This window comes from Microplitis demolitor, chromosome 1 (assembly GCF_026212275.2).
Source record: "Microplitis demolitor isolate Queensland-Clemson2020A chromosome 1, iyMicDemo2.1a, whole genome shotgun sequence".
Lineage (NCBI taxonomy): Eukaryota > Metazoa > Arthropoda > Insecta > Hymenoptera > Braconidae > Microplitis > Microplitis demolitor.
Window position 1 is genome coordinate 2,384,996 of NC_068545.1, and position 16,104 is coordinate 2,401,099.

At 36.8% G+C, this 16,104-nt stretch overlaps 1 protein-coding gene across 1 annotated transcript; it reads right to left on the minus strand.

The window, feature by feature from the left end:
- Positions 1–7: 7 nt before the first annotated feature.
- LOC103568525 (uncharacterized) lies at positions 8–15,982 on the minus strand. The gene is made up of 20 exons (XM_053742194.1): positions 15,790–15,982; positions 10,034–10,133; positions 9,094–9,209; positions 8,230–8,389; positions 8,097–8,130; positions 6,802–6,949; positions 6,549–6,728; positions 6,067–6,480; positions 5,695–5,886; positions 5,378–5,628; positions 5,120–5,291; positions 4,861–5,039; positions 4,660–4,786; positions 4,327–4,579; positions 3,869–4,255; positions 3,655–3,805; positions 3,457–3,581; positions 3,263–3,382; positions 1,212–3,196; positions 8–1,059 (listed from the first exon to the last, which is right to left on the minus strand). Exons 2-20 carry the CDS (start codon positions 10,098–10,100, stop codon positions 826–828), a joined length of 5,295 nt encoding a protein of 1,764 aa, XP_053598169.1. The 5' UTR covers positions 10,101–10,133; positions 15,790–15,982; the 3' UTR covers positions 8–825.
- Between the last annotated feature and the right edge of the window lie 122 nt (positions 15,983–16,104).

The window sequence follows — 16,104 nt, forward strand, 5'->3', positions numbered from 1 at the left end:
TTATAAGTTTATTTATTACTCTTCAATATTTATTATAAATTATAAAATACTATAACAATTTTGATTAATCCTCTTTAATTTATTAATCAATAATAATGATAATTAAAAATAATTATCTGGGTAAATAATTAAACTACCAGTGTATAATTATTTATAAATTTTATAAATTAATTGAATGCCTCGGAGATAAAAAAGTGACCGGCAATTACGATTATAAATTAATAAATTTATTGGAGAAATTGTTTGCGTAAAAAATAACCCAGCTCCGTCACAAGTCACATGGCACTTGGATCTTTATAACATTTATATTATTTATTATTTTTATAAAACAATAATTACTCTGCGTAAGATAAAACTCGAATAAAACTATCTAAGATAATTTTAATTAATTCAATAACGGATAATTACTATCTCGCTCGTATAGAAAAAGACTATGCAGGCATTTAAATCAGTAGGTTTTTATTGGTTTCGTCAAACTTTGGTAATCGTTGAGTTTTTTTAAATTTATCGACTGTAATAACCAGAACCGTGACATTTTAAATCGTGCTGTAATTTTTTATTATCTATATTTATCTATAGAACGTTCTTACAAGACTACTTTGATTTTTTTAGTTTTACTTATACTCTATATATATTTATATATGTATACCGACTGTTAGTAGGAGTTAATAAATTTTTTAAAGATCTTATAATACTAGTTTCCTTGATAAACGTGAGAGCCCCGCGATCGCATTACATCTAAAGCATTTTAATCAGTCCGATTTTGTTTATAGATAATACGTTACTTTAAAATTTAATTATTTATAGTCGAGTACTGTCGATTAATCATTTAACCAGACTTTTAATGCTTCTAGGTAAGTTTGATATTGAACCTTTATTGACACTAGCTGCGGTCGGTCTCATGAAACTGTGGTTACGCGGCTGGACCAATTTACTCCTGCTGGGAGTTGATGTCAAAGTCTTTGAGCTCGGAGTTCGGTTTTGTAGCAAAGGTGTAGTGGAAACACTGCTGCTGCTTCGCGAGACCACAGCTCTTGGTCTTGTGGTGTCACTTGTTCCCTATTTATGGAATTTAAAGTTATTATTTAGTCATATATTTATTACAGACTAGAAATTGCATAAGCAGCCATTCATAAAATACGTTCACATTTATGGGGAGGAGGGAGATCTAAAGAAACGGGTAGTAATGAATAGAAATTTGAATGACTTACTGATTGAATTTTTCGAACACTTCGCACCACGGGACCAACGCTGCTTTCACTGCTGCTGCTTCTGCTGGCGGGAATCTTTGTCGTGGCGATCCGCGAGCTCGTTTGTCGCTTGTCGGCGTCTTTGACGGAGTTAGTAAGTGGACTTGGGTTCTTACGCAGGTCGCTCGTCATTGCGCAGATTGCTGAGGTGTACCCTCGGAGCTGGGGATGACTCGGAGCCAGCTTGCGTACAGTATTGACGGAGCTCGCGCTGTTCAACGAACTCCTTGAGCTTCTCAAGCTGCTTTTAGAAGTCGATCTTTCCACGGGGTTACGCGCCCCATTGGCTTTGATAAGCGGGACTATTTTTTTACTCGAGTCAGTTTTCTTCAGTATCTCGCGCTTAGGACTTTCAGATTTTTTAGTTAAATAATTCGAAGTAGTTTTTTCATTTTCTTGAGCTGGTTTAGTTCTTGATCTAAAAGATTTCAATCTCGCGATTTCGTCTTTTCCTATTACGCGCTTAGGAGGTTCAGCTTCTTTGTCGTACCGCATTTCCGCGGGTGAGCATCGCGGTGAGTCGTGAATGTCTGTTTCATAATTTCCTGAAGAAGTTTCTTGGCTCAGTGTCTCAGAAACGAGGCTCTGTGTCTCTTCAAAGCCTTCGTCATTAAGTTCCTGTTCTTTGCCTTTAACCAGCGGTGAGTTTGACGAAATATTCATGTCGGGAATGAACTTACTCCTAAATACCGACGAATTTTTAGTAGGACTAGATGAATTTTTATCATCAGCAGTATCTGCTGTCTTTGAGCTCGTTACTGAATCAACTTTGCCCTGCAAGTCACTAATCCTCGGGGCTTCCTTGACAACGCGATCGACCTGATCGATTTGCGGCTCGGGAGAAGTGACACGAAGTGCGGGCAGCAATTCGCGATCGCCATTAGAATTAACAATGACCGCGTTCGACTCATTATTAACCCGACTGGGTGGATTGCTGGTTAATCTCAAGGCCTCGCGCACCTGACTGGGATCAATCATACTGCGGTGTCTTTCTCGACAAGAGACCGCCCGTTCCGGCCACACCGGAGTCGTTTCCCTTGGCCGAGATTCCTGCATCACCGGACTGAGAACAGTGTTAGTCACAGCAATAACTGGCGCGGGCTGTGTAATAGGCAGCCTAGAACTTCTGTGCCGTGCTAACCGCTGATTAACTTCCTCCGCAGACTTGGCAGCGACCTCCGTCAAAGCAGACTCGAAATCATTTGACGCATGCCGACGCTTCAATTTATCTTGCCACAGTCTCAGCATTTTATCTTCATCCAGATCGTTGTCTTCCAGTGACAGAGTATTCGGTCTCTGAGGTTTATCATCAGCCAGCGTATCTGAGGAATTACTTTCGGGTTTTCCGCAGCTATCTTTATCCGCAGGATTATCCTGACTCTTCTTATAACGTCTGGTTTTACGTGCCGCGGCATACCGATCAAAATTACCGCTTCCAAGATCATTTTCCGCGACAGCCGGCTTACTGGCACTTACTTTAGTGTACTCCCGTCCCGTAATAGAACTGCTGCATCTCTCCCGTTTGCACGGCTCCTTCTCCACGGGTTTTACTTCACGAGGTGGACTAAAAACTCGGCGTGTCACTGGCGGGGTTTCAATGTTATCTGAATCAATCTCAATCTTATCGCTCACTTTGTCTTCCTCGGTCTTTCTAGCAGACTTCGAAAATCTACGGACAGCTGAACTTGGCGCAGATATACTTGGGGTGCGTAGATAAATAGTCAGCTCGTCTTGTCCATCATTAACTATTTCATTTGGTTTATTTTTCTTCCGTTCTTCTTCTCTTATCGCTTGCAAAGTACTCGAACCCAGGACATTGTCGTTAGTAAGACGGGAGCGTATTCGCCGCGAGTATCTCGAGTCAATTTCTTCGGGACTGTTTAGAACATTGAGACTCGACTTTCTCCAAGGTGACTTGTCGGTTTCTGCTGAATCTGGTTGAGCTTCTGGAATAATAAGTAATAAATATTTAATAACAAACCCATTATTTAAATTATTTAAAACAAACAAACCTTCGATAGCTTCCATAGTTCGCATTACGTCAGTCTTCTCAACTGAAGGACGCCAGTCATAGACATTTGAGTAGCCAGCGCGTGAATTGTCTTCCGTCGCATTCGTCTTGCCTTCGTTTTCTACAAACAATCCTTGTTTTAAGAACAAAAACTAAACAAATCTCTTACTAATAAATTAAATATTTATTATTTACCAGAATCTTCGAAGGACTTTCGGTTGGCTTGCAACTGTCGCGCTCTTCGCTGCAACTCTTCACCCGCACGTTCTTCCTTTTCATTTTCCGACAACCAAGCCTCGATTTTTTGTCTCCATGCTCGTCTGAAATTCATTTAAATTAATAATCACTCTCTTTAATTATTTTCTTATAAATTTTAAGCCCAATAATTAGTACCCAGTAGGTTTTGTTTCTTCTTCCTGCAAAAACGCTTTATTTTCCGCTAACGGAGACGGGGAATTCGGTCTCTCGCGGTCGCCTGAAAAATCGGCGTTCAATAAATCGCTACGACGAGGCTGCCCTCTAGCTCTTCTCGCCCACGATCGATCTAAAATAAATATAGTAAATAAAAATAATCATAAAAAGCAATAAATAATCAGTCTATATTTACCCAAACTTCCCCAAGATTTTCGTTCCCGAGTATTATCTTGTCCAGAAGTTCTCAAAAAGTCCATTAAATTGTCGTCGTTGTCTTCGCAAGGAATGCGGCTTCTTCGTCGACGCAGAGTTCCATTGGGAGTTATGTCCGGCGAATAAGTATCTTCTTTGGTAATTTGCTGATCGGGACCACCTGAGCAGGAGCCAAGTCGACGTCTGATGCTCGGGGACCCGGTAATCGATATATCTTCGTCAGAAGTAACTCCGCCATTTTGTAGTCTTTTTATTTTAGCTTCGCTGCGATTATACGACTGTCTAGCGAAACTTTGAATGTCTAATAGCCCGTAATCCATTAAATTGCTCTCAGACTCGGAACCGGGAGTATCAGCCGCGTTATTTACTGTTTTGAAATGAATATTTATTTTACCTTAAATCTTAAATCTCATATTTTATTTAATAGTTAACACTTACGGAGCCGCTTTTTAGCCAGCAGTTGTTCTTCCCGTTGTTTACGTCTGGCAGTCGCTTGCTCCTCTTGTATCCGCCGTCTCTCATTTTCGGCGATCGCTTGGTTGAACTTCAAACAAAACTGATGGAATATTTTAAAACACTCTTCTATTTTAAAAGTATTTATGTCTTCGCAGAAAAATTCAGCTAATGTACGTCTCACGCCTTCTAATTCTTCCATATTGCGTTTTAATTGCGCCATCACCTGCTCTGCCATCTAAAAAAAATAATAAAAGTAAATGGATACCAATAAATAACTTTATTTTTATTTTTATTTAGTATTCTTCTGATAATTACTTGTAAAAATTGGGCCATTTGTTCCTGAATGTCACTTTCGGTCGACGATAATTGAATTTGATTTTTTATTTTCTTTATTTTCGTATCCAGCGCATTGAATTCGTTTGTCAATTGTTCGATTGTTGTTCTGAAGTAAAGAAAAAATTTTTGAAAATTTAAATCAACACTAAAGTATTTAAACAAAATGAAATAATAATTTACTTGGTAGCCGGCTCCAACGCACTCATTTTATGAGAGAAGTCAAGTAAATTTTTTTTTTTTCTCTCAACTTGTAGTGCGACGTAATGAATCAGATTCATTCCCGGTTTGTTCGCTCGTATTTCCGTTAATTTTTGTAACGATGACAATTTAACGCCCGCTGCATTCCCAGCGTATCCGCCCTATCAATCAATACTCATTCATTAAAACCCTCGTTAGTGGAATTACAAATTTAATAATTTACTTAAAAATATATATTTACTGAATTGAGGAAGTTTCCAGCAACCAGAACCATGTATAGCACCTCTTGAAGCTGTTTGTTAGTCATCAGACCTTTGCCGGCGAGTATCATTGAGTCAATACTCGGCTCCAGGTAGTTCATGTTCGCCGCGAACTCTTCTTTGAGCAGCATACACTCTATCCTCAATTTATAACTACAAAGATATTCATCAGCAGACGTCAGATATTTAGTTTAGTTGATAATTAAGTCGTATTTGATTAAAAAATAAAAAAAAATTACTTTGGCACTTGAATGAGTTGAAGGAAAAATTTTTCAGCGTTGCCAAGTTTCGATTTGTCCCCATCGAAACTCTTAAGCATTTCTAGCTCGTCTACTTCGGGCAGAATTTTAAGAAGACCGCGTAGTTTTTCAGCTCCGATATGATCGTGGCCTCCATCGCGGATCAGCTGGATTATGTCTTCGTTCGAACTGCGGAATTGTTTCAAGAATATGTTGACGTTAAGACTTCTTTTGCCGTCCAACAGAGCAATCTGGAAGTCGAAAATAAGTTTATTTAAATTAGCAGGTTCAGTGGTAAAGAGATTTGACAACTTTACCTCCATGGGTTCACGACGACGGCGTTCAGTATCAAGACCAGTCCCGCTGGACGAGGTGTAAGTTGCTGGAGGTAAAATAGGCGGTGCTTGTTGACAGAACAGTCCCTCCATTTCAGCCCAATCTAAGTCAGCCATCGGGGAATTCTGATGTTCATTAGCAACTAACGACCAAATGTTTCTCTTGCCAATGACCTACAAGACAAAAAAAAAGGTACCACTCGGTAAAACTATTCCTAACTCGTCTCACACCTAAATAACTGGTAAAAATATCTATCCCGCGTCCTTGAATCAACGGCAATAGACACTCGAACATTCGATTTAACTTGAGTAGAACGACAAGAAAAAGAAAAGTAAATAAATAATAAAAATTACCTTGTGATTGGGTATTTTATTCCAGTTGATCGTCTTCATTTTGGACTTTGGCGTGGGAATTTCCTGCTGAGGTAAAAGCTTGGCATTATTGCTAGGCGGTTCGGGTGTTGGGATGCGATTAACTGCTGGGACATGTAGAGGTGGAGGTAGAGGAGGTTCCATTACTGCATCAGGAGCAGTGACGGTGACAAGAAGCGGCGGAGGAGGCGGCGGTGCCAACGCAATACTTGTGGGTGGACTTTGAGCTGCTGGTGTTCCAGCTGAAGGAACTACGGGAGCTGGCACTGTTGACGATGAAGTTACACCTGACGGAAGCGGGGGCGGCAAAGGTGCCGGACTACTTGTCGGCAGAGATGCTTTGCGTGTCGAGCCGCAGGTTTGATCGGCGCCTCGACAATGGCAACATAAATTCGTCTGTAAAAAATTTATTTATTGTTTAAATTAAATATTTTAAGAGGGTAATTAATTAATGATTTATGTACTTGAAGACTTGGTGATCTCAAGAGCTTAGTCGCGTCATTGCGGCTCTCAAGAAGAGTCGCTCGGTGCACCAACGTCTCAGCGGTGTCCCAGGCGAGATCACTTGCCGGCTCCTTTGGATCCAGCCGCAGCAGATGCTGTAGGATACTTAAGAAAGCTATTTCTTGCGGCGTATCTGCAATCTGGATCGATAAAAAATTTAATATCTGTGTCACACTGAATGCTCTGCCGTAAAAAAAAAAAAAAAATACTAGCCTGGCCTAAAATAGCATAGAAGACGTCAACGTGGGACGAGAGATCTATTCCAGGCGGCCCTTGATTCGCGAGCTCTTCATCAGTTTCTCTCTGGTCGTCGAAGACTTCCAGCTGGACCCTCAGCTCCGGATACTGGCTCTTTTGCTTCCTAAAATTACAACCACCCCTTACTTTCTCCATACCGATCCACTCATTCTATCCTCCCATTTTATTTCTCCTAGCTCTCGTATTATGTCACTGAAAATATTTTCACGCCTCTAATCATTTAAACAAGAGTAATTTTTAACAAATATACTTAGATATATTATTTTTATATATATTTCCGTTAACTATCAGGAACTAACTGTCACTGTTGATACAATGAGTGTCGTATGTTTGTCACCAAGAAAATGAATAAGGTACCGGCTTACCCCACCCGATTTTTTTAATCCTACTTGACCCGTTAGTCTTCTATGTATATATACATTGCTTATATATATACGACTATTGTCACGACTACGACAATCTAATGACCGATAGATTATTTAAAAAGTATTAATCATCAACTCTTACTCTTATACAAGAAAAAAAAACAACATATTACAACTTGAGATAAAATCTAGTCATAAAAAACTTTCTTACCAATGAAAACTTCCGTACAATAAATTAGTCCATGTTACCACTTTTATCGATCACAAAAATCAGACAAATTACAAATATCAGTGAGAAATAAATTAAAGTAGAATAAATTAAAAAAAAAAAAATAAAACGACACGTGCACTGGTGTTTTTACGCGTTACAAAAAGTCGGAAGTGAGTGTATGCCTTTAAAATAAATAAGAATCACCGCGTGTCCAGCATCACATGCAGAGTGCAGGTGCAGCATCACCGCTCGCGGATGCGAAGCAGGAAAAGACTGAGTTAATTTTGTCCTCTCCCTCTTAGACTAAAGCTCGTGGGTAATTTTTCCTTTTAACCCTGGCGATATATCTATCTATCTATCTATCCTCTATCGCGGTTAAAAACCCGGCATACTAGAGATTACTCTAAGAATGTGGAGGAGAAAGAAAGCCGAGAGCGGTTCTATTTTTCGCTCCTTCCGCGGCGCCGCGCTTGACATGTTTAATTTGAATATCTTTTGCTCCTTTTTTAAACGACAAATCGCCGTTCCAAATTCAACTTTCCCCTGTCTCTCCCCCTCCCTTTTACACCAAATCATTGCAAACTAAAATAATAATTACACTGTCAAAAATTGCAGAGTGAAATAAAATCCATACTCACTCCCGATTTTTTACAACGTAGTTTTGTTTTACTTGCCTTAGGTCATTGAGAATAGGAAGCAGTTTCAATCCTAAAATATAAATTTAAATATATAAATAATGAATTATCAGTTAATAAGTTATTTACTCAGTGAGGTAAATATTTATGATAAATATTTAATGTGCATTACCAATGAATTCATTACGCATACGAACGCGGTCCTTGAGGACCGGCGTTGAGATAACCAGGCAATTTATGAATGCCAACAATGTCGCTTGATAATCCTCAGTTGTTGTTTTTTGTAACTCGTCGACAATGACTCTTAGTCGATAGCGTTCGCTCTTTTTATCCTGCATAAATAATATTTAAATTTTTAACAATAAAATTTAATTCAATTCAATTCTATTTTATATCCAACGTCAATCCCTTTGTGTTACAAAACTAAATTCAAGGAAACCACAACTTCGAACCGTTAGATCATTCATATCACATATATAACAACAATAAAATATATAATGAATAAGATAGTTTTTTTTTTTAAATAAAACACGTGATCCATTGAAGTATCGTCGAATGTTAATCGTAACTCACAAGTGTCCGTTTACAGTAAACAAACCGTACGTCAGCTCGATTAAAAGTCAATGAATTATTCAAGCCGTTTCGAATTGAGATGTACGCTTGTCCCTCTACTCATTCTCTCCGATAAATGTTTCTTTCTTTGTGTCTTTCTCATACATAATAAATAATAACACAATAATAACCATAAATACAATCCATAAAAACGCATACGTTGAATTATTTTAAGTGCAGACACTGCCTCCCATTCATAATATATTTTTTTTTTATCAAGGAAATACATATATTTCCCCAGCGAATCTCATCTTAGTCCTTGTAAGTCGCAGGAAACGGGAAAACGTCCCACAGTTATATATTCCTGCTCGACAATATTATCGTCTAAAGTATGTATTTTTTTTGTATATATATATATATATGTATATGTTGCTCGCGTCGAGACACTAAAAAATATTGTTAAGTTAAGTAAATAAAAAATCACCTGGTATATGTGAAGAGTATCGATAGCACGTTGTCTACCATCCTGGCTGTACACACAGAGCGCTGATAATAACTCGACAACTTGTTTCTTCACGGAAGTGCACGCCGTGTCGAGAGCTTTTAACATTTTTTTTTTATTATATGTATTAAGTTGTTTCAAAAAAATTTGGATTTTTTTTTGACTCAACCTTAGGAAAGAATGAAAAATCTGGAAATTTTATCTTAAATTTAAATTTTAAAAAAGGCGCGAAAATTTTTTACATTTTTGAAGGGCGTCTAAATGGCAAAAAATTATTTTTGAATTTTAACTGACAATTGGTTATGTGATAACAAATTGTCACCTTAAATTTAACGAAAAGTCAAGAATTTTTTTGTACCATAGGTGACTCCAAAAATTCATATCTTAAGGTGAAATTTGAATGAAATTTATTTTATATAGGGTAGAAGGACATTATAAAAAATCAGGAGTGATTACGGATTTTATTTAAATCCGCATTCACTCTGATTTGGAGTAAATTTTACTCCAAGGGGATTAAATAAATAAACAGTAATGCGCTCCGCATTTACTCCGAATTTAATCCGCGTTCACTCCGTAAACTTTAAAAAAAAATTTTTTAAAAGTTTGAAATAAAATTTTCATTATAAAATAAAATTCCAAAAATAAATTATCCCATTGTATTTTTTACAAATTATTTTATTTTCATTTTTCAAGTCAAAAATTGGCCGAAAACGGAAATTTTCCAATATTTTAAAAATTTGTCGCCAATTTTCAAATTCAAATTTTTGAACTCAAACTTACTGATAATTTTTTTTTGTCATGTACTTTTCATAATAAGTAAAAAAAATCCAAATTTTTTTTTTGAACCACTGATATATTTAAAAAATTATTATTGCTGATAACAACAACGAAAAAGTATCCAATTAAAAAAATAATTACATACCTGAAGCAAGTTTTTTGCAATAATCCGGGTTATCAACAATGTAGTCAAGACCGACATTGGAGTCCATGGTGAATGCATTTGTGATAACTCTCAACACAATCTTAAACAGACAAATAATCTCAATACTAATACGCATTTTGAATGTATAATACATCGCAATTATTATTATTTATAGTAAATAGTAAATAAACAATAAACACAAGTTCGTTCCTAAAAACAATACGACAGACACGCGAAAATTATCAGTTTAGTTTCTGGGTACAAAATACGATTGATAAATTTAAAAAAAAGTCTAAAAAGTTTCGGTTGAATTTCGCGATACGAGCAAAGTGTGTAAGTTGTCTTGGCAACTTCTACGTGAGTAACTGATATGACTATTTAAATAAATTCGTGATTGTGATGGGCGAATTAAATAATAAATGGCAGATATAGATATAGATAGAGAGAGAAAGCGAGATAGGAACAAACTAAAAGTAATGACCGGCCATGAACCTGGCTATCAAAGACTGAAAAGAAGGTACGAAAACGGTGATTAGTCTAGACGTGGAATTTTTTTAGTTTAAATGTTATTGAGTAATTTTGCATACGTTGTTGAGTATGAGTACGAGTGCCAGCGAGCTGGGAGTAGACCGAGTGCTCAGTAGACCGAGAGCGAGGGAGATAGATAACGTTAAGAAAAAAATAATAAATGTTTTACTGTGAATTCAGTCACGGACACCCGGCGATGAGTCGCGCAATAGCCCGCACCGGCCCGTAAAAGTGCGATCGAGGATTGCGCTCGAGGTGAACGGGAGAGCCTTTCATGGTGTCTTTACCACGGGTTCCAGTTCCTTAAAATCACTAATTACCTTATATTAACTAATGCCGATCTTTATTTAGCGACACTGATGTCAATGTTTCCGGTTAATTATCCTCAATTAAATTTAATTATATATAAACTTTTTTTCTTCAGCTTTTAGGTCCTCTGGGCTCCGAAGCAAACCATCGCTTTAGGCTAATTGACGGTATAATTGTCAGTTTTTTTTGTTTACTTTTTTTATTGATTCATCATTCCTGAAACGAATGTGTCTCAAGGATACATAGACTTATTTAGAAATAAAAAATAGTCATACTCATACAGAGTTGTTATTGTTATTGAACATCACGATCATGATCATGATCATGATCAGCCAACAAAGAGTTTTTAATTAAATCAAGTATCCATTTATTTATTGCCATGACTACGGGAATAAAAAGAGCCGAGTTTGTAATTGTAATTAAAAATAAATAATATTAAGACAAGTTAATAAATTATGAGCGTAAGTGGAGTGAGGTCGCCGTGAACGCGGGATACGAATTAGAGATGGAGATGGAGATAGAGATTGAGATAGAAACGAATATGAGGAGAAAATGATTTAAATTATCCCATGGATTAGCTCACTCGGACTTTTGTCTATTAAAAATAGTGTAGCCATAACATAACAACATAACATATATATCATAACACAACATAACGTGATATTGGTACAGTATATTAGGTAGTTTACCGAGTGAGGAGAGCAATAAGTAAAAGGAACGAATGTGTCATGCTCTTAAACAAGGATTTAACTTGAATATTTCCATTTACGGGTCTATCGGTATCACAATAACTTAAAAAGTCGGTGTAAAAATAAAATAATTTATTTATTAATGGGCAGAGAGTTTAATGAGTGGAGAGGAGAGGCGGGACCGGTGATAGATGGGACTAAAATCCCCGGCGATGTTGATATGAACAAGTGTGGAGAAGAAAATAAAGAGAGAGCACGGCGATTACGTCAGATTAGTTGCCGTGGAAGCAAGTAAAGACATAACTTGAAGTCACGTTTAAAAATAGAATCTCTCCAGTTATTAAAGAATCCATATAGGCCCTCGAGACCCATCGACTTCTCATTCTCGCTCGTCTTTTAGTTCTTATTCTTGCTCTCTGCTCTCGTATCACCAGCAGTCCATACACCAGCTTATTATTTTATTTTTGACTTTACTCCCATCCTGGTCATGCATCAAATCTCTTGTTTCGTTCATGGAACAACATCTGCTCCCAAGTTAACTTATATTATATTACGGCTTGATCAGGCTTTTACTCAATGACTCATGCTCTAGTAAATAAACTCGTAGAAAACCCTGCCTGCATGCATGCTACTGTTCCTTATATGCTGATTTAATTTAACCGCTTGTGTGCTGACTTAAATAAATAAATAAATAAATAAATAAATAAATACTACTCATCACACATCAGTTAATTTACCTTGAAATTTATGGTCAAGTGTTAATCTTTAAGTAATTTTTGTTTTTTACTTTTATCCGTCCCGTTATGGCAGAGACATAAAAAAATTATATCTGATCAGATTTATTAGCGCCCACGTGCTCCTACGTCTCTGTAATTATCATTTGATGTTTATAAATAATAATAATAATAATAATAATAATAATAATAATAATAGCGGGGAAAAAAAATATTTAATCTTCCTGTCGAGTGTCCATTCATCTGAGACTATTTCCGTTGGATTAAATGCTAACGGGGAATTAAATTTCGCAGAATAAAAGCGGAAGCTGATTCCAATCCCGATGAAAATTCCACGGAATATAATACAGCACTGAATTACCTAAAGATTACAGAACATAATGTAATAAATATAATAGAATAACTAATAAGGCGATCGGTCGAACCAGCAGATGCCAAACTGTCAAAACTTGCGGCGATTTATTTAAGTAGCGTAATATTTAAATAGCATTAAAGTTGACAGCATTCAGGTGTAGGGTCTAGGCTGTTTAATACTAATCGTAGGCAGGTATATACATATATGTATACATATAAAATAGTCACCAGCGAACGATGGATACCATATCGGGCACCTCGCTGACCTCGCCTGTCGTCTCTCTGTTTTCTGTGCTCGGTCTCTCTTTCCGATACTCAACAGGCTCTTGCCGTCTCCTTTTATCTCTCTACACCTTATACTTTCAACGATTCACTGGACTAATTTATTTTTCGTCTCGCATGTTGGTCCACAGGTAACTCGGCTGCTTGCTTATTTATTATTCATTATTCCGCGGATCGTTTAATTTATTTTTTTAAAAAAATAAATCACGATTATCCAATTTAACAATTAACGCAATTAGCAAAAAATAAATTTAATTTATTATGATAATCACAAGAGCGTTTACGTAATAATTAACTCCATCATTGGTATCATTATATATATAAAAATATTAAAAATAAAATTGTTATTTAATATTTTAATATTTTTTATGCAATAAACCAACCGGTTATTGCATTGTCATCGTCATTTTCTTTACATAAATGGAATTCATTTACTCGATTATCGAACGATTAAATAAACAGAGATGCATGTAAATATTTATTAATTCAAGTCGCCTTAGGATGGAATTTAAAATAAACTTGCCCGTCTATATAAACCTCCACGTCAGTTGGCAGCTTTTTTTTTTAAGCAATTTTGTAAAATTTCTCAATTATGCGCCGGTCGGTTTTTTGCCCGCATAAATTCAGCACAAGAATGGACCCTAATTTAGTCCGAGTATAATGGGCTGTGATCAGACAGACCGAAAAAAATTGAGGTAGATCAGTAACGAACCCAGTACAGTAGCAGACAGGAGCCAGGTATCATTACTGACCCGACAGAACGATTCCTGCGGTTTTTTAGTATTATGTATCTATATATATATATATGTATAATTTAATACCAATACATGCATCCTGTATTATGTACTTATAAAAACATGTTTATAACCGCTGTAATCCGTCCCACGTGTTCATCACAACACAATGAGGACAGTGGAGAAGCGTGCAGTTACTTTCCAAGATCCTTTACCACTGCGCTGAACCCAAATGATAAAAAGTGAAAGTTTATTTAACAATAAACCCACTTTTAATAACAAACTATTATTATTCTGTAAAAAATTTTAAGTGAATTCGGAGTGATTAAGAATTTTATTTAAATCAAAACTCACTCCGTCACTCAGAGTTCAGAATAGTCTGAATTTTATTTCAATTCGCATCAACTCGGATTCGGAGTTTTGATTTTAAAACAAACTTCTTTTAGGAGTGAATTTTACTCCGAGGATTAAACTAACTCAACAGTCATCTGCTCCGAATTTACTCCGTGTTCATTCCATTAATAGTTTACTGTATACTGTAAAAAATCAGGAGGGAATTTTGAGTTTCGGAGTCTTAGAAAAATTCACTCCGCATACAAAGTTTGTTTTTTCAGCAAAGTAATTTCAGACTAATTTGGATTTTATTTCAATTCCACATTCCGATTCGGAGTTTTGATATTAAAATAAACTCCTTTTAGAAGCGAATTTTACTCCGGAGTTAATCTGCGTTTACTCTGTAAATTTTTTACAGTATGTTATTTATTATTAACTGTACTCACGTGCCTGGACTGAGAATCTTCAGATTAATCATCGAAAACCAAAAGGAGAGACAAATGTGTCCAGATACGTCTTGACCCTGATAATTAATATTTAACATACGAGGTCGTTGTTACAAACTCCAAATAATCGGGTTTGTTTATACTCGAGCATATCACCGGGCATAACAACGAGGAGCAGCTCATAAGATCGTAACGTTACCTTGTCGTCTTGTCGCAAGGTGGTCATGGCCCCTTCAATAAGTAGATGCTGCTGTAACGATACCCGCCCCTTCACTTTTACTCATTTTCCTTGGGATCATCATCGCAACCAGCAATCATCTGCCACCCACCTCCTTGATAATTATTATTATAATAATAATAGTCGATAGATTACGTTACCGCAGGTATGCATCCGTAAGGATCCCAGCTTCCATAACATTCTTTGCGTTACGCCGTCGAGTTTTTATCACTCAAGGGATTTACAGCTCACGGACAAGGTGATGTTGAGTGTGACGATGATGGTTTATTAGTGTAAGAGTATTAGGTGTGGAGGAGTCTGCTCTGTACTGGGAAAGTTTCGACAAGGTGACACTGGCAAGGTCATTTTGGTGACGGACCCAAATCAGGTACTTTCTACATCAGACCGCTAACGTCGTTACATTAACGATTCATGGACGGTCTATTAAATTTAATACATTTTATATTTTTTATATCATATTATTTTATAGCTCGGAATTTTATTATCTAATAGCCGCGCGTTGCAAAACACCAGAGAATATTTCAAGTGTTGGCTATTTATCAATCTAGCTTAGGTACGACCCAAAACTTGTTTTAAAAGTTTAAATAAAAGAGATAAGGGTACATAATGAAATCTAGTGATCAGATGGATTGTAAAAAAAATTAAGTGACAGAATGATAGACGCGCTTCAGAGTCTACACTTATCCCGGGTAACATTTAAAGAGAAAGGAACCGCGTGAATGAATGGAATTTTGTCGTACGTATCTGTCTAGTTTATCGAGTTTGAAAGGTATACGAGTACTTGCTGTTAAGTACTTTGCTTTAAATTCACCCGTGATTACCCTCCTGGTGTTGTTGCTCCACGTCAATCCATCAATTTATTTATTTACCTGGTAATTACACTTGGCGCGCACTTTTCGCGGTTTGCGACACGCACGAGCCTCAATGAATAGCTAATCGGGTTTATATCGCGACTCCTTTGCTGGAAAATTATTTTATCGACTAAATAGTAAACAAAGTCATTAACTTTTTTGCAGCGCAACTTACGCCGGGAGGTATCGCAAGTGTTTTAAATTATTTGAATAAATAAGTAAATAAATAAATAAAGTAAAATAAAGAGAGTATATTACCCTCTAGTGTTTCGTCCACTCTTTTCATTCACCTCTATCGACACAGGGCAATCTGACATCCAACATCACCACAGCGCACTACTTATCTCGTCTACTATAGCACGGATTCGCGGAAACTGCGTTTCAGGAGCTTTAAGACCACGGAGAACGCGAAGAAACCAAGTAGCGCGCGGTATATTATGCGCACGCGCGATACTTCTCCCACTAAAGATCCTTGGTGTCTTTTCTTCATCTATGTCACGTCTCTATCCCCTACCTCAACCTTTTGCTTGTGGCTGAAATCGGGAGTAGAATCGAACCTGGGCTGGGACAGCC

Coding starts and splice junctions, on each gene's coding strand:
- LOC103568525 (XM_053742194.1), bottom strand. CDS start 10,100: ATGGACTCCAATGTCGGTCTTGACTACATTGTTGATAACCCGGATTAT. Junction 6,481..6,548: donor TGAGATCACCAAGTCTTCAA/GTACATAAATCA, acceptor AATTTTTTACAG/ACGAATTTATGTTGCCATTG. Junction 4,787..4,860: donor GCGTTGGAGCCGGCTACCAA/GTAAATTATTAT, acceptor TCTTTACTTCAG/AACAACAATCGAACAATTGA.